This window comes from Rhea americana, unplaced genomic scaffold, assembly GCF_003343005.1.
Source record: "Rhea americana isolate MKP2758 unplaced genomic scaffold, rheAme1 scaffold_59, whole genome shotgun sequence".
NCBI lineage: Eukaryota > Metazoa > Chordata > Aves > Rheiformes > Rheidae > Rhea > Rhea americana.
The window spans coordinates 2,939,859-2,963,031 of NW_028186745.1; the positions used below are offsets into that span (position 1 = coordinate 2,939,859).

Sequence of the window (23,173 nt, forward strand, 5' to 3'; positions counted from 1 at the left end):
AATAGTAATGCATAACCATAAAATAACAGAATAAAATAAATGACCGATATGATATCTTCTGAGTGTTATTTAAAGATGATTTGGCTTTTTATGCTATTTTAATTCAGTGCTTTAGTRCAAAGCAATGTATTTACCCACTAAATTTATGCGACCAAATATCTACTACTAAGTTTGTTAAAAATGTCTGAATTGATTTCCTTAAAGAACATAGCATCCTTCTCCTATTGAAAATGAGCATAATGGAGGGATTTCATTTAATTTTAAGCAGAAGAAGGAGAGAAATATAATGCATGAATCTGTCAACGTATAAGTCAAGTTTCCTTTCATAGCAACCTAATGATGCTTTTTGAAATCACACCAAGAAAAAAGGTTGAAATATGCAAGAGTTTACTCCATTCTTCCCAGCAGGGTGAGGCCATGTATTCTTGCTGCACACCTGTATCCAAAAAAAATCAGGCCTATTATTATCCTGTTGTTATGTGGATACTGTTTGACCCTTATATGTTTAGTATAGGCTATARAAGTAGTAAGGAAACATGAACTTACTGAGGAAAACCCACTGAAAATTGTAAAACTGTCTTATTTTCTATAAAGACAGCATTGTAGCAAGCCATGCTGTGGGCACAGTCCTAGTTGAACAGGACTAATTCTCTGTGGATTCTGTCAATGCTATGTTTCAATCATTAGGGGACTTAGGTTTCCTTACTTCTCTTAGACACTTAGCGTGTTGTCTTGGCATCACTTACATGGAAGACTTTAAGCTTAGTGACCTTTCTTCTTCATCTCCTCTTAGAAGTGCTGTTAAAGTGCTCAGTAGAAAAGATCACATACTTTGTGATCTTCCTCCTCTTCTACCAGTCAGTGCAAGACTGGTTTGCATTTGATCATTTATTCAACAGAAAGAACTCTTATCTTGCATATGTCCCACCTAATTAATTATAGTCCAGTGTAAAATCTCCTATTTTTGAAAAAAACTATGAAAAGGTTCACAAAAACCTACCGTTAAGATCATCTAGGTACTACAAATATTCTACACCCAGATTCAGGGCAGACACAGAGCTTAATCAGTACTAGTAATGTTGCTATCTGTTTATGTTGGTGGGTGAAAGATAGATATCAGCTCTCCTATTCGCAGAAATCTGAGCTGCTCATAATTCTTGCTTGCTTAGCTAAGTGCCGTTGCAGTTATTCCTGATGGGACAAAAATGATGAAGATAGATAGAATATGCATCTTCTGCTAAACTTTTCRTTTGAATAGTCGTACATGAGTCATTTTTTTTCCCAGTGAATTTATCCATTCATCCTCTGGAAGAAAACAGCAGCATATAGCTAACAAATACATGCTTTGTCCTATGCACCRGTGAGAATATTGATGTTTGCTCCATCCTGGGGCAAAAGCCTACAAGGACGAAAAGCACAGAAGTGGCCTGTGTTTGCTGAAAAGATTTAACTGCYGGTAGTTGCTGGGTTTACAAATTTATAATACAATGCTACATAGTTACGTGTGCTCTTATGTGTGTATGTATACCTRCACATCCATATTCATACACACATGTGAGTTTTCCTTGCTAAATAGAAGAGAAAATAAAAAAAAAAAAAATGAGTGCAGCTAATTTAACTTTTAAAAGGTGTTCAGGTACTTTGGGAATGAGAACAGCTTAAGAATTTGCCTGAAGAAGGAGGACTTAGAAACCTGGAGGTTAAATACATAGACAAGTATAAATACCCTCATATACTTGTAATATGTTAATTTAAAATAATAATGCTTTACCCAGGAGATATTCAATGGCTGATGAGACAGATCATTTGAACTTAATAAAAAAGTTTTTTTGAAAGCTAATTGTCTTCTGGTAAACTGCTGTTCGAGTGAGGCTTGCTATTGCAAGAGAATTACTAACAATGCCTTATGGAGGACCCAGTGTTTTGAGATTCTCARTGTACTGTATGTGAAAACATATTATGCAGGTAGAATTCTCCAGACTGGATGGCAAAGTATATRCTGTGTTGTCCTTTGAGACTAGTTCACATGCAGTTGCTGGTATCGCACTGTTCAGCAGCCCGCTGCAGATAAGAATGAGTGATGATGCCCTAGATTTTAATGGAAATTTTAGAGTGCATGCAGCAGTAGGGTGCAGTCTTCAGCAGAGAAAAACGAGCTGACTTGCAGGCATGAGAGGTCATCAAGAAAGATAAAGAAATAGGACATATACTCCGGGCTAGGCAAGGCTTTTTAAAGGATATTATGGAAATGAGCAAGAACCAATTTAATTTTTATAATGCCACTCCATTTAACTTTAAAATACAAGGTCAAGGTACTGTGTTTTTCATAACGATTAAAGATTCAGAGTTTCTTTTTTTTGGAACCGTTGAACATTTGTATGGCAAAGATTGAATGTGACAAAGAATTGAATTTGAATTTGGAAGCATCAAAATTATGTTGCAGCTCTTCCCAAAAGCAAATTAGAGACAGAGAGAAATYTGATAATCATGACCATATTTTTGCTAACAAATGAATTTATTTCCTTAAGAAGCCTCTGTTTAAAGTTAGCTTGATCCCTGAACAGTAGTATATTACATTTTTCCATAAGGTCTATAGAAACTGCATCCATCATATAGCCAGTTTGARAAGAGTTCCCTCTGCAGTAAAATCTTAGCACTCCGAGTCTTAGTGAAACTTGATTTACCCATTAGATGTGAGACTTTACAACATATGAGGTTTGCAATACTGTCAGGACTTTTTGAAATTATGATGAATAGATAGAATTTTTACTCCCAAAACATCGTGCAAACATTTTATTTTTAATGATAAAAAATGATGCTGTATCTCTCTCCTACATAAGTGTATAAAAATAAAAATTGGATTGGAAATTTTCCAGATGGGTTCATCTTAGGAGGGAGAGAGACAACATAGATTTGGGAGAACRCTTGAGCTTTTCTGTATTTTTTTTTTCTTTGAAGACAAAACTTAGGCTTAGTGAGTCTCTTTCAGATTCACTCCCTGTTGAGTCTTTGCTAGGTCCACCGCCACAACCAGAYGAGTGTGACAGTGGTGCTTGGGAGAGACCTGAGTAGTCTACAATGTGTACCTGAGCCGGTTAGCTTGGAGTCGGTTGTCTGTGTCTGCACTRTCCTGTAGCTGTTCCTGTGACTGCCTAGCAGATTTATCTGGAGAGGCTTTCACCATATTTTTGTTTAAAGTGGATTGCAGTTACTTAGCATAATCAAGTTCTGATCGTAGCCTTTTTCCATTTGAGCACAGTAACCTGAACCTACTGAATGAAGGAGGGTATTACCTCTTTTTTTTCCCTAGTCCTCAAATCAGACTGCTCTTTGAAGCAGCCATATTTCAAAGCCTAATAATAAGAGATGTTTTATGTTTTCTACTACTGTTTTGTGTGTGCTAATTTTAGTTTTGACTAACACCAGGCTGTCMGCTGAGTTTTATGAAAATCCTCTCTGGTGCCTAGGCTCTCCAAGCCATAGCTGCCACMTTATTCCATATTAAACAATCAGTGCCTTTATGCTGATGGTGGCAGATCAGTAGTGGTGCAAAGTAGTGTATAATACTGGCTGCTGAATCCAGAGAACAGGTTCTCTTCAGTAGCCCTAGTTTGACAAGGGAGGCTGTTCTGGTACAGGTCTCATTTCAGCCAGAAAGARGAGAGTGAAGGCAAGTAAGATAATTCTGATCAGATGTTTTTCAGACATCTAGAAAGTTTTGAATTTGGCTGAAACACATTTATTTTGAATCCTTTCATCCTCTTTAATCATCTGTCTGAATATCGAGATTGTGATCCAAATTCTTTTGTATTTGAAGCAAAGAAAAAAGAAGGAAAGAGAAGGATGATGGGACCCAAGAACAAAACAGAATGTAAATAAAGCAGCTCTGTCAGTGAGAGCCCCAGTGAGACTGACTGTTGTGATGACATGCCACACTACAAGGCTAAGCTTTTATTTTTGACTGGTTTCATAATTAACAATGGTCTTTTTTTGGCAGTGGGGATACTAGTGCAATTAAGAGATAGTKAAATGCTTTGTGTTTTAAGGACTGTATTCCTCTAAATATCTGTGATCARATTTTACAGTCACCTGCTAAGAGTCCATGGTTCTATGAAGGAGAATTGATGCTAGCTATTGCTGTTTTTTTAGTAGTTATAAATTCTAGCCTATTTTTCAGAAAACAACATTACGCTGCATAGCTAGTGAGTATGAGGAAAAGGAATGGGAATGGCACAGAGGTAGATGGAGGAAGACAAAACTTAGTGCATGCCTAACAGAGTGAGGTGAAAAGGGTCTCTGGAATAAAAGCAAAGATTGAATCATTAAATATACACCTTGTTCACTGCTTAAGAAGTATGGCTAATTGAATATGCATCAGAGCAGTTAGCTAATACGATGGAGTACAGAAGTTTAAACATTTTAATAGCAAGATTCAGAGGTTAAAATTGAAATAAAGATAACCGGAAGCTGCCAGCAATGCCAAAACTCAGGCTACTTTACCTTTTTAATTGCCTTACTTTAATCAGGTGAGCTTGAGATACTCAGATTTTAGAATAACAAGCATTTATGAACGTCAGGAAAGATGCATTAATAAAAATAACAATGTACTGTCCTTCTGTATCCAGATGTAGAAACACCATTTTGGTATAAATGCTTTTTTACATCAAGTACAATATAGGGGCATGGTGTTTTCCAAGATTATGCATTGCATGAATGATTATCACTTTTAATTGTTAAACTTATATAAATCTGCTGCTATTCCCTTTCTTTTAGCAGTGGGGAATTTTGAAAATATAGTCAGTTTTAGTAATGAGCTTTTCCAAATAGGCTGGAGAAAAGTAAGAAATGAAGGAAAAAGCCCTAAATTTGCTATTCCATTTTCTTGAATCTACACAAGTAAACATTTATAAAGCTTTTCCTAGGGCTTCGGTATAGAAATAAACATAGCAAGCAATGATTTGAACCAGGCAATTCCTTTCTTTTCCTTTTTTTTTTTTTTTTTTTTTAAAGAAAGTGGAGTTCATGTGAGTTATACTATAATTTGTTTCTAAATTGTCAATGGCAAATATCTATAAATGTAGTTTAAACTTCACAAATGTATACTATTCTATAAAATACATTAAAATATTTGCTGCGAAGTAGTAATGCAAATGAGAAAGCAGTACAAATAAACTTACTCTAACTACCTTCCCTGAGAGAACAAAATAGGCCTGTTTGTTTGTTAACAGTCATGAGTATGAAAGAGGTTTGCTTTTCATCTGTGCCCCACTTTTCCTTGCTATATCCAGAGTTTTCTCTGAGATGAATGGAAAGAACGGCTTATCTTTAAAGCCTGAAATATTTACATGCTATTTTTAGCCCAGCCCTCCAGCTGAAATGTCTTTTCAAAAAGAAAGGTCTCAAATCATGCAGGGGTAAGGAGTAAGAAAGTTGAAGAAAAGGGGATGACCATACTGTATGTTATGACACATAACAATATTTTTCTTGGTTTCACTGGGAAGATCCTTCCATGTTGCCGTAACATAAAATGAAGGGATAGCAATGGAAGCGAGCTGTAGAAGGGGTGCTAATATTTAAAGGCAGGAGAGATGCTTTTATTAATTCATTTTTTTTTCCATTTTCAGCTGAGGTAAAGACAACTTYTCTTCTTCCACTATGGAGTCAACTCTCTGATTCAGAATTATTTGAATGATTCAAAACATAATGCTCATTTAATAGGAAAAATAATTCATCTGTCTTTGTTATATTCAGAGCTCTGAACTGCACTTGCATTTACAAGGGGTGTAAGCTGAGAAGAATGTTTTGCTTTTTTCTTCTCTGGGCCTGTAAATAGGGGATGTAGAGTAGAATGTATATTTCTAGGAGTAAAAGTTACCTTGTCTTGTCAGATTGCGTGTGCCATTTATATTAAGAATATTTCAAATTAGAAAATGGCAACAACGCTTTCCTTGGTCTGATGTAGTTTTCTGAAATATTGTTATGTATCTGTAGATTTGTTTCTTATCATGCTCTCCTTTTACGGTTCAAAACCCTGCCTTTGAAACATTTGCTTTTTGCCTGACTTAAGTTTCTGATGGAGCTCATGTATGCAGAGGGAAACGGTATTCTAAGCACAATCTCTGTCTAAAGGAATTTTGTTGTCTGGTGTCTCTAGAGTATCTTGAAGAGTTTATATTATTTAGAGAAGCCGTTTTCTCATTTAAACTCCCATTGCGTTATGCATGTTATCACTGACAACCCTTCTGGGAAGCATCCTGTGTGGTTATTTACTCAGACAAATAGGTATCTTCTTCGTTCACCATCAGAAGAATGAATTATGTGACTTAAGTCTTTATAGATTTCCTACACAGGAATGTATTACTTTTGGCTAGTATCAGGAATTGTGAAAGTCGTGGAACTTTTTTTGTCATCATTTGTATTTAACACAATCCTTTTTACCACTATTCTGAAACCTCTGTTTCATAGTCTAGAGGAAGGAAAAGTGGGTCTCTCATCCTTCTGAAAGGTGTGCGTAAATGAGATTTTACTACTTTCATGTGAATGCCTAGTTTCACATAAAAGAACCTGTGCAGACCTCAGTGAATTTAGACTGTTCTTATCTCCATTTTGCAGACAGCTCTTTCTTTCCTCCCTGGAACTCACTGCAGCTTTCTTTCTATYTATGAGAAGACATTGATTTTGTAAGACATTTTCTTATTAAGTAATTTGGAGTTTGACAATCAGTAGTGTCTTTYGTTGGGGAAATAATCAAGATTTAGAGCATACCTGTTGTGCAAAGTCAAACACCTCAAATGCCTCAGTGCTCGTAATCATAGAAACAAATATATTCTTAGGATATTCCAAAGTGCTACATTGTGTAAAACAACAACAAAGGAAATCTAGGTGTATTTTTTTGGTAATAGCAATAGATTTAGTTTTGCTTTCTGGTTATATTCTGTTTATTTTCTCTCTGATCAGTGAGATAATGCATTTTAGTTGATGTATCTGTACAGAGTCATTTATGAGATGTTTTGATGCTTGAAACAGCTGATGTCAATCCTGGTTTCCTATCAGTCGTTAAGCAAAGAGATATAATTTACATCTCTCATGTTATTTGTTGTTTTCTGGAATAGTAATAATTGAAGAAATGAATTCCTTATCATTCAAGGGTATGTAGTGGAGAACCACAGATTTAATAATTATGAAGGTTTAGGCATTTTCAGGTGGCAGCTCTGTAACAATGATTTTGCTAAGAGTTATATTCTTGAAATAAAACCAAGTAGAGGGTTTCTGGACAAAAATCTTCCTTAATGCTCCCTGAAAATGGAAATTAGAAAAGCCAGRAAGGGGAGGGCTGTAAAGCTCAGGTGAGCTGTTTTCCCGCATAGCTCCCAACAGTATGAGAGTCGCGTACAGATGAGCGAGCCCCGTCCTTGCGGAGTGCGAAGCAGGGATCACAGCTGTGCTGGAAAAACTTGCCTCACTTTCCTTTTTTTTTCTTGGGCTGCCGAACTGGAAGGACTCAAACACATTCTTCAGCCTGCTTTCCTGCGGAAACAGAGCTTACGAGATTTCACTGGCTCTCCCTGATTTATCTGTCTCTTGCTGCACTGGGCTGTAATGATTTTTGAATTCACTGTTCATTTGTAATCAAACCTGAAGGAAAGAAAGAGATTCCCAAATAAATAAAAGTTCCTGCAAGTCTTATGCTCAGTAGCTGGGTAGGATACAATGCTGCTAGTGAGAGAAACAAAAGTAGAGGTCAAACATTAATCACTTTATCACTTAAAATATATAAAAAATAAAGCTTTATATTTAATTCAACTATTCTAATTTATTTATATCTTCTTGATATATCTTTCTTTATAGGCTAACATATGTGGAAGCAGCCCTGACAACAGAGAAAATGTTGAATGGATCTTTATAAAATGGATATTGCATTCTTGTGATATTTCTGTGATGTTTATAACTTCAAAATATTACGTATATTTACTGGAAACAGCTACAGTGAAATCAAGTGGGAAGTAAAAACAGCTACAGTGAAATCAAGTGGGAAGTAAATACAGTAGAGCCATTGTTTTGGAGTTTTTACAAATACTTTTTTTTTGATGAATTATAGCTTTTGTATCTATAATGATGAGATACATTTTTTTTTAACCAGTGCTTTTTAGAGGCGGTATGTATTTAATGCAAAGTGAAATATGCTGATTGAAACTATGAGCCAACATTGAAGTTCAGTGTAAAATTTCAATATAGAAATTCCTGAATAGAAAATAGGAAACTCCATATAGTTCCCTAACAAAAAAAAAAAAAAAAATTCTTTCTAAAAAACAATGGTTTTTCTGTACATAGCATCCCGCAGATAAAATTAAAAGGTAAAATGATAAATACTATCTTTATAACAACACTGTTATAAACTGTGTTCACAGTGTATTAGAATAATCTTGTAAATGTAATATTCACATGTTGTTTTCGTTTTTAAATGATACAACAGCTAGGTTGAATGTCACCATAACGAGCTTTAAATTGCACTTTCTTCTTAATCCTCTGCTAGTTTTTGCCAAACATGGAAAATGGCAGTTATGTAATTTAGCAGACATTATACACTGTTCTTAGTGAAAAAGAGTCTTATTTTTACTTAATTTAGACATGTAATTTCCCCATGCAGCCTTACTTTTCCCTCCAAATGCCTTCACTGTAGCCTTCCAGAGTGTTACTGCCTTCAGTGTCCAGGTTGAACAATTTACAGTTCGGGCTTCTGCTTTATTTGTATGCATGGATAAGATCTCCAGTTAACTTCTGTAACCTTCTTTAATGTTTCAGTAGAGAAAAAAATGTTACAACTTCTTTTAGCTAGTGTTTATAACAAATGGGTGAAATAAAGCCACATCTTCAGAAAGAGAACTGCTGTTTCCTGAGTAGCATTCAGGCCAGGTCTTCTGCCTTGTGCCTCATCTTCCTTCATCTTGTAGTTCTGTGATTTTGAGTAATATTTTTCTCAGCTTTGGTACAGCTATTTTAATATTACCACTAGTTGAAGAGATGTGAAGAGCTGAATCGAAATTAATTATTGACCAGGAGAGAGTAATGGGTGCCTGTACAAGTTAGCACAGCTTATTTGGCTTTGGTGGACTCATTTCTTGTTGATAAAGTGTACAATGTATTGCTTTCTTGTGAAAAACAACTCATGTGTTTTTGTTTCCAGGCCTTGATATCTAAATCAGTCTGCTTCTTTTCACCTGAGAGACAGGGATATCAAGATACCTGTTTTCCATAGAAAGCAAATGTCCCAATATACATACTGATTTACGTTTTGAAAATGTACTGAGTAAAAATATGTTAACATTAACTATGCAATGAACATAAGTTCCTGAAAATCATATTATGTTTATAATATAAACTACTTTGAAGCAAGTTGATGAATTTAGCAATCAGAAATGAAATTATGAGAATATGTAAATCAGATATCCCTTGAGTAGCAACACTTCCATGCTTAGGAAAGCATTTAAATTAAGACTTTGAATTAATAAAAGATCAGACCTCAAATGCTATAGTTACCCTCTGAACAACCAACAAAATGGATATACAGGGTAAGTCTGTTAGATACTGAAGAATACAAGATGTAGTAGGGGAAGAGAATCATCGCTAGTGGCTGTTGTAAGGCCAATTTCCTTAAATTAATACAATTCAAATGAAAAAGAAAATCTCTCCTAAGAAAGCACTAAATCGGCTAAAGCAATAGGGGAAGAATCCAGAGAAGGCAGTGATAGGAAAGGTAAAGAAGGGACAAAGAGAACCAATATGACATTGATTGCTTACAAACCTATCTGTTATGCCCCTAACCACCGAAACTCTCCTACCAGTTAGTATTGCTCAGAGGCTTAGGGCAAACACAAATTTAACCATGACAGGAGGAGGAGAGGCACCAGGTGGACAATTAATCCTTGCCGCGAGAATCCTCAAGTCAATGATTTGGTAGGCACTTCTGGGTCTGTCTTAAGGTTGAGATACTACTTTTTTGCTGAAGACAGGGAAATAACTTTGTTGCTATCATCAATTTTTTCCCTCTTCTTTTTGAAAAGTGAGTAATACTATTGGACTTGGCTTGTGTTGTTTCTCATCTTAAATCAAATCGAGATTTCAGGCAAAAACTTAGTTTTGCCTGTGAAACCTTACTGAGCCAGGATCTGGGGTTTCATTAGATGTTATGTATTGCAAAGTAAAATATGTAAAATATGTAATTATTAAGTAAGCCTGTACAATGTACTGAATACTACTTTGCTTTCTTTGCACTTGAAGCTCTCTGTATTTGAACGGTTGCAAGCCTGAAGTAAGTCATTTTCTTGACTATCACAGGAATTTTCCATGTTAGGGAAACTACCTTGACATGCTACGTATTGCCCAGGATAAATTTATTCTTTTATTACTTGCTACAGTTCAATACAAGTCAATACAAACAGGATGCACTGGCCACCAGTCAAATCTTTTTGCCATTCATTTTTTCTTATAAGAGGACACAACTTGATTGCTTAAGTTTAGTGCTAGGTTTTTCTCTCTTACCTAGTGCAGGAAGAATTCTGCACAGTTTCTATTGAATAAAAAATTATCCAGAAACATTTCTTAAACCTGTCAAAAAACATTTTTTAGTGTTAGTAATGCAGAACAAATATTTCATGCACAGAGTGAGATTTTTTGATGAAAAAATGCATATACTTGCTATCTTGCTTTATGTGAATCAAAAAAAATGTGGATGAAAACTCAGAAAGTGAGGCTTATATAAATAGTATTGCAAATATTTGAAARGGACAAAGTATCTGCAGTAGTTTGACTTAAAGGGAGAGTATAAATGATTAGCACCACAAAGACAATATATATAGCTTGTTCAATGTTTCTAGTCTGCTCTAATGGGTATTTCTCCATAGCCAGAGGCACTGACAAATGACAATCTAGTAATTCCAAAATGAAAGGGACAGCTTAAATAYCACGACTGAAGGGAAAACAGGATGTTGAGGCATGTGTGTTTATTTCATTGCTGCTGGGATAAAACTAGGAGTGGTGCTTCTGAGGCATAGATTTCCATGGGAAAGCACATAAAAGATTTCTTGTCTGTGAAGTACAAGAGGTGTATAGGAAAGACCTTGGCTTAAGTGAGGATACGACTATCTCAATAATAATAAGGAAGAGCTATGAAGTAAGAAAATTTTAATAAGTATCTATTTTTAACTTCAGCAAAATCAAATTGGCCTAAATATGGTATAAAAATGAAGACCTCTGTTCACATTAAGTTGGAATTAAATCACTTATTTAGCTAAAAATGGCCTGTTACTAAGATACCTAATTTCATCAGTATGACTGATATCCCTGGAAACTTAAGAACAGGTCATATTTGAAGAAACCTAGCCATATTGTGATTTTTAATATACTAATGCCTGCAGTGTAAGTAGTTTGATTTGTGATAGCCGAAACAGATTGAAGACAGAAGATGCAATTTTTCTTACCTTTTACATTACTTGTTCAATTGGAGCTTTGCAGAGCAGGTCAGATGTCTAAATATTGTGAATATCAAAAAATTGCACGATATCATGTCAAGCCATAGGCCAACTTTGTCCTATTATGTGTAAACATAAATGGAAAAAGTTGTTTGTTAGAGGCCTGTTGTTACATTTTGCTGTTATATCACCATAGAAACTCTCATATGTGAGTGATCTAGATGTACTTCAAAGTCAGTGGGTAGCTTTTTGGGCTTGCAGTTCAATTTTCGGTACTAAACATGAAGCATTATAGTTAGTATGTATTAGCAACAGAATTTTTGCAGAAAAAATCTCTCCTCTCTCCCTGCCTTATTTCTCAATCAGTTCTGAAATTAAAATGAATTAATATACCAATATTGCTATCAAGAAGTAATAATTTTGTAGTTTGGGTTAGAAACACAAAATAGACCTCTAGTCATGTACTTTACAGTTTAGTACTGAAATGAACTTCATCACAATTTCTTGTCATGTTAAAGGGGAATGTGAAATGCAAGCTTAAAGAAAAGGATCTAGGTTTTAAGTTATGTCCTACTGTAWATAACAGGAAGGCGATGCCAACATTTTTAAAGTTCTGTGATGCATATATTTCTAAAACCATAAGCAATTAGTTTGATTGTAGAAGTCAACATTTGAAGAGAATGCTGTTTACCTAAATATTTGTTAATAAAATGACAAATCACTGAAGTCAGTGTTAGGCTGAACTAATAATGTTTGTTTTTCCCCAAAGCTTTTAAGGCACAGAGAATATATTGTAACTTCTAGTCCAGGCAAGGAAAAAGGAAAAAGAAAGAAAAAAAATGTAATGCAGAGATTTTCTGAATGTCTTGGGGCAGAGGTAGAAAGCTTTTATAAACTTAGTTACTAAGGTAACATAGTTACTTAGCTATTACATTTAGCTTTTCAAGAGCTGATTATCAGACAATTCCAAAGTCTAAGTTGGATCACTGTAAAGAACAAGGAAATTAAGACAAAGTTCATTAATGTCTTTGAATTAGGTTCATTGTAGTTGGTACATATTAGGGAACATTTCAGTTCACAAACTTTGAATTCCTCTTTACTTTCTTACCCCATGTGGGTTTAAAAGTATGAGAAACTTCCGTTAGAGGAGGACAAATTTAGGTTCATTTATTCTTACTGTGGTGAACAGGGAATCAAACACAAACTTTCCTGATACTTCCATAAACCTGTTTGCTGTGCTAGGGAAATGCCTAGTAACAAGCCCTAGCTGCTTCTCCAGCACTAATTATGAAGAAGAATTTGATATGTATCGGTAAGAAGAATTAGAAGTACATTTGCAGTTCCAGCTGACAGCAGGGCAGGAGCAGTGACAGCAACCTGGAATCCAGTGAGCTGAAGTCTAAAGATACGGTGGTATTACAGTCTAGTGGGTTACTGTTGTTTTGAAGGGCAGCAGGCAAGACTGAAAAACTTGTATATGAAAAATAAAAGAATTGCAGCGGTTCTGCCTTGTCTTACGAAGAGCGGATTTGTCATTGTTTGTAGAAGGGAGATGAGCTGTCAAGGGATAAAGTTTGGAAGAAATTAAAACTCTTAGACACATCGGGAACTCTTACTGACTAGCAGGTTTTAGCAGACAGTTTGGGAGATTGTGCATTTCCCTTTATTTTGTTTAAATGTTGTACAGTTGCCGAGTTGCATTGCAGCCACATTGGTTTGTGTACAGTAGCAGTCATGAGCAGTCAGCAATGCATCGGAGTGGCACTGGAGCTTGTGTATTTCTAATAGTACAGCCTTGAAATACAGACAAAATATGTGAAGTAGGACTGAATAGCAGTTTCTTAAGTCTGACTAAACAATAGCAGCTCAAGCAAAAATTGATGTTTTCATAAGAATTAAAATAATAAAATGTTTTTGGCTCATTTTATAAACTATTGCTTACACTACACATCATTCTATTAACAATTTTAGTTGAATAAAGCAACAGTGAAATTTTCCTCTTCTTTTATGGTATTTATCTTTTGTTCAGAAAAGAGTTCTGAAGCAATTTTCTTTTCCTCTGGATTCTCGTGCATGGTTGATGTGCAAGGAGTATGACTGGCAAAACTGACCCAGTCATACTTTACAGGTAGAATTCAACCGGAGCCTTTGGTCAATTCTTTCAAATGCCATTCTTTCCACAGAGGTGGTGATAACATTTGAACCATAATAACTCTTGTAACTCCTGGTAAGAAGGGAACACTTTGCTTCTACTCCTTAGCAAACCTTGTATTCAGTTTTTCTGTTTATCTTACTTTCCGTTATTGTTTTCCAATTCTTAAATTCCATTTAATAATTCATAATAGTAACACAATAACAAAGCTAATAATGCACACATAATAACAAAGAATGTATAGCTGCTTAAAATAGCTAGGACAACAACATATACTTTTTGTTGTTAGTTTAATCCTAAAAAAAGTGCCTATAATGTGTTTCCAGATTAAATCAGTATGATTTAACTGCTTGGAAAATTAATGTCTTCCTTATTTTTACTAGAATCTTGAATAGAGGTGCATATAATTAATGGATAAATTCATTATCCATTAACAAAATGCTGGCAAACATTGTGGTAACCAAATGCTAGCAAAYTGTAGTGGGGATAGTTTTCCACCTAATGTTCACATAGTTCTCTGATTTATATTGCTGCATCTGTGTAGATACTTTTGTGCCAACCTTATGCTTTTATGCAATTTAAGGCAGAAAAGAGATTTATGTAAATGACTGAAGAATAGCACAGTAATGTCAAATTCAAGACTGGAGATTTCTAAAACCAATGCATAGCACATTCATGCGGTTTTATGATCTGAAGCTTATCCTAAATTAAGGAAAGGCCGTATGATATTTTTCATTAAAGAATATTGTGCCAGCAAGTGCCTCTGACAGAAATTAGAACCTTGATTGTGTTATTTCATCATGTCGTTACAGGGCTTTCCCATAATGATAAATTATTGTTGAGCACATTTGTCTGCTATAATAAAAAGAGGAAAGTGTTGGTTAGACTCCTAGTAGAATGGTTTCTGATTAACAGTGAAATGTTGTTTCATTTAGTGCCAACAGGAAATGAGGTTTTGGAAAGATTTGCATAACAAATACAGAAATCACGATATTCTGCTGCCTAGTTAGGAAGGCGGGTAAGGACTCTAACCAACGAAAATGTCTGTTTAATTTTCATAATTTGGGAAATCAGTCTAAGCGATCAAATTGGTTTACTCTAGATCATTCAATTCTTCTTTAGCATTTTAACTAGCAGCAAGAATCTGTCTGAACCACTAATTTTTTTTGGTCAAATAGCCTGGTCAGTTGTCAGTTATAAGCATTGTGAAAGGCTTGAGAATAAAAGATGGCATGAGGATATGCTGGTGTAATGTGTTTTGTGTGAAACTGGGTGGCAAATTCTTTAATTAATTAGATACATTGTTGCTCTTTCCTACAAAAAGGTTAAATGCAATTTTTTGGACAAAATTAATGGAACGTATAACTAATTTCATGATGTTGATGTCTGTAGAATAGGTAAAAAATGTAGTAATATTATCACAACATAGATACCGAACTGTTTATTAAATGGTGATTGAAAGAACAAACAAGCTCCTGGTGTTTCAAATGAAAAATTTCTATGAAACTAAGTTACCATAACGTTTGTAATTCTGTAAGTATATTTTAAGCAGTATATAACACTGTTTGCTGTAGGATTAGATTGCACAAAATAGGCTTTTGTTAGTTCTATTGTTTGTTCTTGACAAAATTAAGGTTACTGTCAGCTGTCTAAACCCAGAAGAAGGCACAGTCATGGCTTTAAAGGGAGAATGAAATTTTGCTGAGGAGTCGTTGTAAGTGTGTTGTTCAGGCCTGCTGTGTTAAGGTAAAATACCAAGACTGAGTCAATAGGGATACACTGCTGCATTTCAAATTCATATGTATTACAAGGTGATCCACACAGAACCACCCTACTGTATATGTAGTACATATACCAGTACTGTACTGGCATATATGCGACTAGTGAGTTGCATAACTATTGAGATTGATGCAGAAACCTCAATGTTTGGAGATGCAATTGAGATTAAAGTCTTACATACTTTAGGGAGGTTGGAAGTGATGCAGAAAATGTCATCTCAGGAAATCTCCTTGGGAGTTTTCTTTGACTTCCTCATTTTTTTCATTTCCTTTCTTCAGACTGGTCCAAAAATACAGTAAAGCAGCTGCTCTTATGTTACCACTAAAGAGTTACTTCTGGGACCAGAGAATTTTAGTCTGATACAATATTTAAACCTTACTGTAATTATATGTCATTTACCATTTACTTATGCTTGGAAGACACAAGAAAGAAAAATCAAAGTGATGGGTACCTATATTACCATCTTCTTTTTCTTAGTAGCAAATAATGCCAAGTAAATATCAGACTCTGCTGTGTAATGTTTCAAAAACACAAAGTGCCTACGCTTTCTCCCATCCACCCAAAACTGTGATTAGCTCTGTGTGTACATATGAGGTCTGTTTTTTTCCGGGCTGATTTTTTTTAATATTATATAAATATCTTTTCTAGTTGAGTGTGTTTGCTCACTATATTCATGAAGYGATTAGAAACAGTATAATTGCAAGCAAGAGAGAGCCTTGTAAGTATGCTGTGAATCCAGAGGGCAATGTGGCCTTTTGCTCTGCCATTTCTGTATGAAGGAGTAAAATACGAAGTGAAACTGCAGGAAGCAGATTCAGTGTCAATATTCCTTCTGCAGCACCACAACCTGTAAGGTCGAGGCAGTCCCTTGTATTGATTCTCTTGCACACGCCTTAGCGTCGTGCAGATGTGTTGGAAAGATGAAGAGGGAATAAGGAGCTGTTGAYGAGTTTTAGTCACTGAATGTAAGTTATGAAAAGTGTGTTTGTGGTCACAGCTTGGGAATGAGTGTGTAAAAACGTGAATTTCAGTAAAGCAGTTCAAATCACTTTTGTCCACTTTATCCAAAGTATGTTTTTTAAAGCTAAATGTCTTCGTGGATTTCTGTGCTGTATCCACTTTGAATAATCTGCTTTTTCCTTAAACTGTGGCATCTAGACAAGGTTTACCAGCATTCGCGCTTCAGCTTGATCATGTGAAGTGTCAAGTATGTAGAGCACTTTGGGAAAAAAAAAATCTGAGTAAATCTCAAATTCCGTTCTCTTTGATCTGAAATGCAGGTGGCCAGAAGCATTCTCTCATGATCTGATGGAAGTTCACACTTCTCCTTTGTACACAAGGCAACTAGTGTTGCTATTTCTGTAGGAGGGATACAGCAGGAGGTTCATGACTACCTTTACCACTGAGCTATTTTCTTCTTTAACTTTGTAAGAAAGGCCTATTACATAATATGTCGCAGAATAAATCAGATGTTTCCCTTGGTTAATTTTGTCTCAACTGAAATAAGTGTGGAAGTCATTTAATAGCTGCCAGATACATATTTTTTCATATGTGCTGGGGAGGGAGAGAAATTAATTTAAGATCCTGTGAACTCAGAAAAAGAGCTAGATGACATTATCTGAAGAGGCTTTTAATTAGCATTTTGGTTTACAGTAATATACTGAATGATGATTATTTTTCTCATTTTAGAAACAAGAGATGAGCTTTTTCTACAAATCTTAGTTCTAAAAGCTTTGGAATACAAGACGTAGAATTTCTCTGCTTTGGTCTACRTTTCTACTAGTCCAAATATACAGTGCTACTATACGGATGTAGAAGCTTTTAGTTCTCAGTTTTTCAAAAAATGATATAGATCTTATGTTCATATAGGTGCATGCACCTACATGAACGATTGTTTCAAGTGGTTCACTGGAAATAAGCCACTTAATCTAAGGAGAAATAGATTACACAATATACATCTCACTGTTATGATTTACTTGTGTAATCTCTTTACTACAGAATGAAAAGGTTCTAGGATTAAAATACATGTGAAATATAGTATATACCTACAAAAACTAGATATTCATTTTAGGCTGGGCATTACCCAAACTGCGGTGTGTACTGCAAAGACCAATAACTTTTAAGCCTCAAAATGATAGAGATTATTTACATTTAGACAAACTACCTGACCAGTACTGATCCTCCTAATAGCAAATCACATACCTGAAAATACCAGCCAAAGGCTGGACCATTGTTTCATTAATGTGCATCCTCATTACCATGGAAAAACAGGAGAATCTGATACATCAAAGCAAGGGAATACAATTTTAGGAGTCCCTTGGTCTTAGAAGATCTTGCAGTTTCTGCTGCAGTGCTGCCTTAAAATCTTAGGTGTTCCACAGGCAAAGCAAAGTGGGACACTTTGTGCCAGGAATATCTTTGAAGGTACATGACTGGACTATAGCATAGCATGCAACAGAAAAGATTTTCTGATTTAAAAGTGCTAACCTCTTTATCCTATCAAAACATACTAAAACAGGAAGGCATTGCATGGAGTGGATTGATATGGAGGCACAAGGCAATAGAAAAGAGTCAACTGAATTTGTAAGACTGAAAGTCTTACTGAAATTCCTCATAGATGGGAAGTACATAGTATTTTACAGCTCTAATTGAACTTCCACATATGCTATGAAATCATGAAAAAGGAGAGTTCTTTGGAGAAGAAGTGTGTGGTTATTCACATATCTGAACTTCAAGTGCCTTCTATAAAGACATCTGTTAACATATTGATTCTCTATAACCTTCCATGTGGTAATCTTAGAAGACAAATAAGATCCTCCATAAAGTGGTCCAGAGTAGAACCTTAAGTTTAATGTAATGAATTTTATCTAGAGTAGTCTACCTCTTTCCATCTCATTTAGTGTCCTTGGGACTGTTCCTGTAGCAACTGTGCTTCCCTCAAATCAGTGAAAAACATCTGTGCGAGAAGAGAGCTTAATTCCTCATTAATTTCTCTTTTCTCTGTCTCTCATTCACTTACAAAAACATTAATTTCCACTGGTCACTCTACTTAAAAATTACTTAAAAAAGTAGTTAAGATTATAAGGCTACCAGTGATCATTAGTTCATACATGTGGAGCCCCTTGAAGGTATTTATGCCCTTAGGTCTTCTGTGCTAAGGAGCTAGATACAGAAAACAAAAACGGACCTTTCTTTTTTCCTTTGGACTCTGGGCCTGTTAACAGGTACTTGATTTAGATGACTAAAAAAATGAATGAATTTCAAATTCACATGTTCCATGGAAACTGCCATGACCTAGAAAGCTTGTAATGTTTTAAGTGCCTTAGTAATTTCTTTGTCATTACAGTGCTATTGATCACAATTAATCTATATAGCAGTAATTTGAAGTTAAAGGAAAATCGTTTTGAAAGATTTCTGGTATACCAATAACCAGGTACTTGCATTTAAAAATGGAAGACCGTAACTGTTTTGAAAAAAAGTTTTTTTTTTTTAAGGAAGTGCAAGATAGTTCATAGCAGCAGAGGAAAGCTGCTGCCAGGCGCAGATAGCTTGCGTTCATATGTTCTCGCCAACAAGTAGGTAACAGGTATATATGCCAGCATAGCAGATGAAGATGTCCTGCTGTGTAACACGTATTTCCACTGAACTACAGTCTTCTCCRGGCAAAAAGTTTAAAATCTTTTCTAAAGAAATGAACTTGGCCTTTTTTGTTTTTCTGGACTTGTCCTTACCTCTGCAGGGATTTCGTTCTTTCTCTGACTGTGAAGTCTTTTAGGACGTCCAAATCGTAACAAGCACCAATTTCTGATTTTTAAATTTATCGAATGATCTGTTTTACCATTTGCATCATATGTTCATGATACTTTATTTCATGTTTAATGAAGTCCTGTACGGAATTATGTTAAATGTTATGCAAAGGAAAATGTGAACTGTTCACAAATACTCACTCATAGATGTTTGAGATCTTTTATTGATCCAGTTATTTATAGCTTCAGAGAATTTATGCAAAGAGAGACAGAAAWTTGCATAGTTTTAGATTACGTTATCATACTGCATAAGCAAAATGAARGATACAAGAATAATTTTATTCTTATATCCAAACTTTAATCCACGTGGAAGAGCCCAATTTAGAAGCTTCCAATAATGTTAATTAGCATATTTTGCTCACTTTATTTTTTTTTTTAATACCACAGTGGAGTTCTACCATGTGAAGAATAGCGGAGGACACAGTACTATATCCCTGTAATAAATATAAACTGAACACCCCCCAGAATTAATTCTGATTTTCTCAGCATTGTATCACCTAGAATATAAGTSATTATGCAGATTATTGCGGGTTATGCTTGTCCCTCAGCGACTGTTTTATTTGGAAACTACGGGACGTGAAAATAGTTTGGGAAAAATAGAACAATAATTTTTGCTGAGGGGTAGCACAGAGCAGAGCAGTTGTCACAGCGTTTTCTTTTACAGCAACAGAAATGAATCGCAGCAAAAGCGAACGGAGTGGATAAGGGGAATCAGCTTAGTGTCGGTTGCGACTCCTGCGCGGGGCTGCGGGTCGGTGCGTGGGGGGCTGCCTGGCGATGGCCGCTGTGCCCCGGGCTGTCCTCCTCCTCCTGCTGCTCAAGCTGCGTGCTTGAAGTTGGGGCGAAAGCGGGACAGGGCACGCGGCTGAGTTTCAGCGGCGCAGGGAGACGGCAATTGCCCGGGGCGGCGTGGTCAGGTTAACTTCCGCCGCGCTTTACTTTGTGACCTGTAGTCACGGTCTCGTTCCTGAAGAGCTGAAGAGGCCGAGTGGGTAGAAAATACAAGAAGCATCGTTATGTGTGTCTTTTCTGGAAAGCTGTGTTCTGCCAATTTGGACTAATTCATAGGCAAATTTAGTTTAATGTTTATATCTGATTTTACCAGTTTGTATATGGTTTTACCAACTTCTGTAATTTATATTATATATTTAGGAATGGAAAACAGGCATATAGTGTCATTCCAGAGTACAATATAGTAAAAWGTTTTTTTCCAGAAAAAAGCATGATAAAAAGAGTCGGCATTTATTTGAAACCTCTTGTAGTAGATATGATTCAATACAYTCCCTGAGATTCTGAAACCTATCAAGAATATGAATCCCAGAGTGCAGATTGTTGAAGTTATTTCAGTTTGTGCTTATTTTAGCAGTAAACTGTTGAAAATGATTTTACACTTCCCTGCTTGCACACTTTAAGGAATATACAAGGAAAAAATTACTCATGCTCTACTGATTACTAAGAATATGAAATGATTGCTATCTTTATGAATATGAACTTTTTTTGAACAGGTATAMAATACTGTATTCTAAGCTACAAATTCAGAGCCGTGTTGTTTTTAAAAATGAATTGAGGAAACAACATGCATGATTAGTGTTTTAATGATAAAAGGTGTAGAAAATGTATCTAAGGTAGTTAGAAAAAATTAATGGTCCATCTTGGTCCCTTTTTGTTGTTCTGCATTTCATATTGTGTAAGTAGAAACAATGTAAGCAATACTTTTCCTTAGAAGTTCAATTTCCCAATGCATAAGGGAGTGGATTATCAAGCTTCTTACAACTGGAGACTAGTATGTGCTGTAACAAAATTTGGAAAAGTACTTCAAACAGTCTGTGTTTTCTTGACATTGCTTATTTATATTTATAGCTAGTAGGAACTCTAAACCCTGCACTTGCAAATTTTAGAATACTTCATAAGCTATTAGATGTAGTGMAGAAGTAAATTTGTTCACAAGGTTTTTTACTAATCCATCTGCAGAATTTTACTGTAATGATCTCTAGTAGACAAGAATACAGGGAAAAAAAAGCTGTAGAGATGCACTGAAARCCACTTGTTATAAAAACATAAAATATGTCTGTCTGTCTGTTTGCCTTGGGATTTATGCATTTGGAATTCAGAGGAGGCAAAAACTTTCACCTCCTTCCATCTGGCCAGTATATGATGAAGCATTTTGTTTCATGCTTGACATTTTTTATGAATAYGTGTGTGCATTGGGTATTTTGCAGGAACTTCAGGATGGCATTGGGCGACAGCAAACTGTTGTCAAAACACTGAACGTAACTGGTGAAGAGATTATTGAGCAGTCATCAACAGCAGATGCTAGTGTGCTGAAGGAACAACTGGATAGCTTGAATACCCGGTGGCAGGAGCTTTGCAGACAGCTGGTGGAGAAAAAAAAGAGGTARGTTAAGAGCGAGCAAAAATACTCTGAAATTATTTTTGGTTCTCTTAGATTTGCTTCTGACTGAAAAATTAAAAGGAATTCCCTTAACTTCTGCAGTTTAAAAAAATATTTGTAATGAATTATCAGTAATTGATTTCACTTCCTCAATCATCTATTTAATTCTTTTCTACCTATTTCTGTCCATAACTACCTTCCCTTCCATACCCTGTATTTTTATAATTCCACTGTTAATGTTTAAAAGATAAACAAGTGTACATTATTTCTTGATAAAAATAGAACAGATTGGAGCTTCATTTAGATAATTGACAGTTGATTTAGTATTTTAAAATAACTTCCTATTTGATAATATGTCATTATAATATACATATACATACATACATACATACATATGTATATATGTGGTAGTAACAGTAACAATACCGTAGCTAACTGATAGTTAATTGTAATCTAGTTCATTTCTCATATTGATGCTGTTAACATTTGTATTTCATTCAAGTTGAATGAAAAGAATGAATTAGTTAATGCAATGTTATTTATAATTACTCTCAGATCAACTTACTTTTCTCCTGTAGTCACAGAAAATTACAGTATTTGAGTTACAAGTAATAAAGTAATGACTTTATTCCTTTAAAAAGAGAATTTTCAATAGAAAAAAAATGAAATACTGTTGCTTTTTATATTAAATTTTATAAAAGTCTGTTTTCTAAAACTAGATGTGAGGTCTAAGTTGACCTGACATTCTTTTTAAAGTATGGCCAAGCTTTCTTCATACACGTTTTTTAAAAAAAACAGAATATCCTTTATAGAGGTACATTAATGAGTGTGAGAGTAAGGTGAAACAGTTCTGTTACTTCAGATTTCTCAATGTGACATTAAATGCTTGCCATTTTTTAAGTTTAGAGCTGTAGAGGGCAAAAGCTGTGAAAATGTTTGCTGGAGTGGTAGGGCAGCRTCCTGAAAGGTTGTTGCTGAGTTTAATCATGAGTAAACTTTCACTGGGAACRTGTTAAAATAAGAAGATGCAGCAAGTAAGCTACAGAGGTCAGAATCTGCGGAGGGAGCTTTGAATGTTTCTGCTGCATTTCCAGGGGTTGGTGGTAATGTTGCTTGTTACACGAGGGAGACCTTGGCCTTTACCACACTAAAAGCTGTTCTTTTGTACAATTGAGACCTGTCTGTGTTTCCAAGCCTGAGCTTCTTACGGAAGTGCTAACACACAGAAATCTGTAACACATCGTTTTAATGGCCCTGTAAGCTGCTGCAGCAACACATAAGAGAAAGATTGGTAGTTGTGCTTTGTCTGAGAATATGAAATCTGTCCCAGTTCTGGTGAACATCAGTGTTGTACTTACCTTCGTTTATCAACAGAAACGTGTATCTGTATGCTATTTTGGCTCAATGCAGTATTAGCAGTATGTGGAATTTCTTGGCACATTCTCTGTTGCAAGGAAGCGTAGGATCTGTTAAATGGGAATAATTCAGTTAGATTCCGTAGATGAAGAATCTTAAATAAACACTCATCATACAAATGTTCTTCCTTTTGGCTTGTTTGGTTTGTTGGCTGGTTTGT

General features: G+C 35.4%; 1 protein-coding gene across 9 annotated transcripts in view; it reads left to right on the forward strand.

Annotated features, from left to right (window-relative positions):
• The window catches only part of DMD (dystrophin), a 1,137,868-nt gene that overhangs the window by 648,711 nt on the left and 465,984 nt on the right, over positions 1 to 23,173 (forward strand). For all 9 annotated transcript variants that reach the window (XM_085319436.1, XM_085319439.1, XM_085319437.1 and 6 more), the window contains one exon: positions 21,425 to 21,600. In XM_085319436.1, coding sequence (XP_085175562.1) covers positions 21,425 to 21,600 — 176 coding nt within the window. The remainder of the gene's footprint in view (positions 1 to 21,424; positions 21,601 to 23,173) is intronic.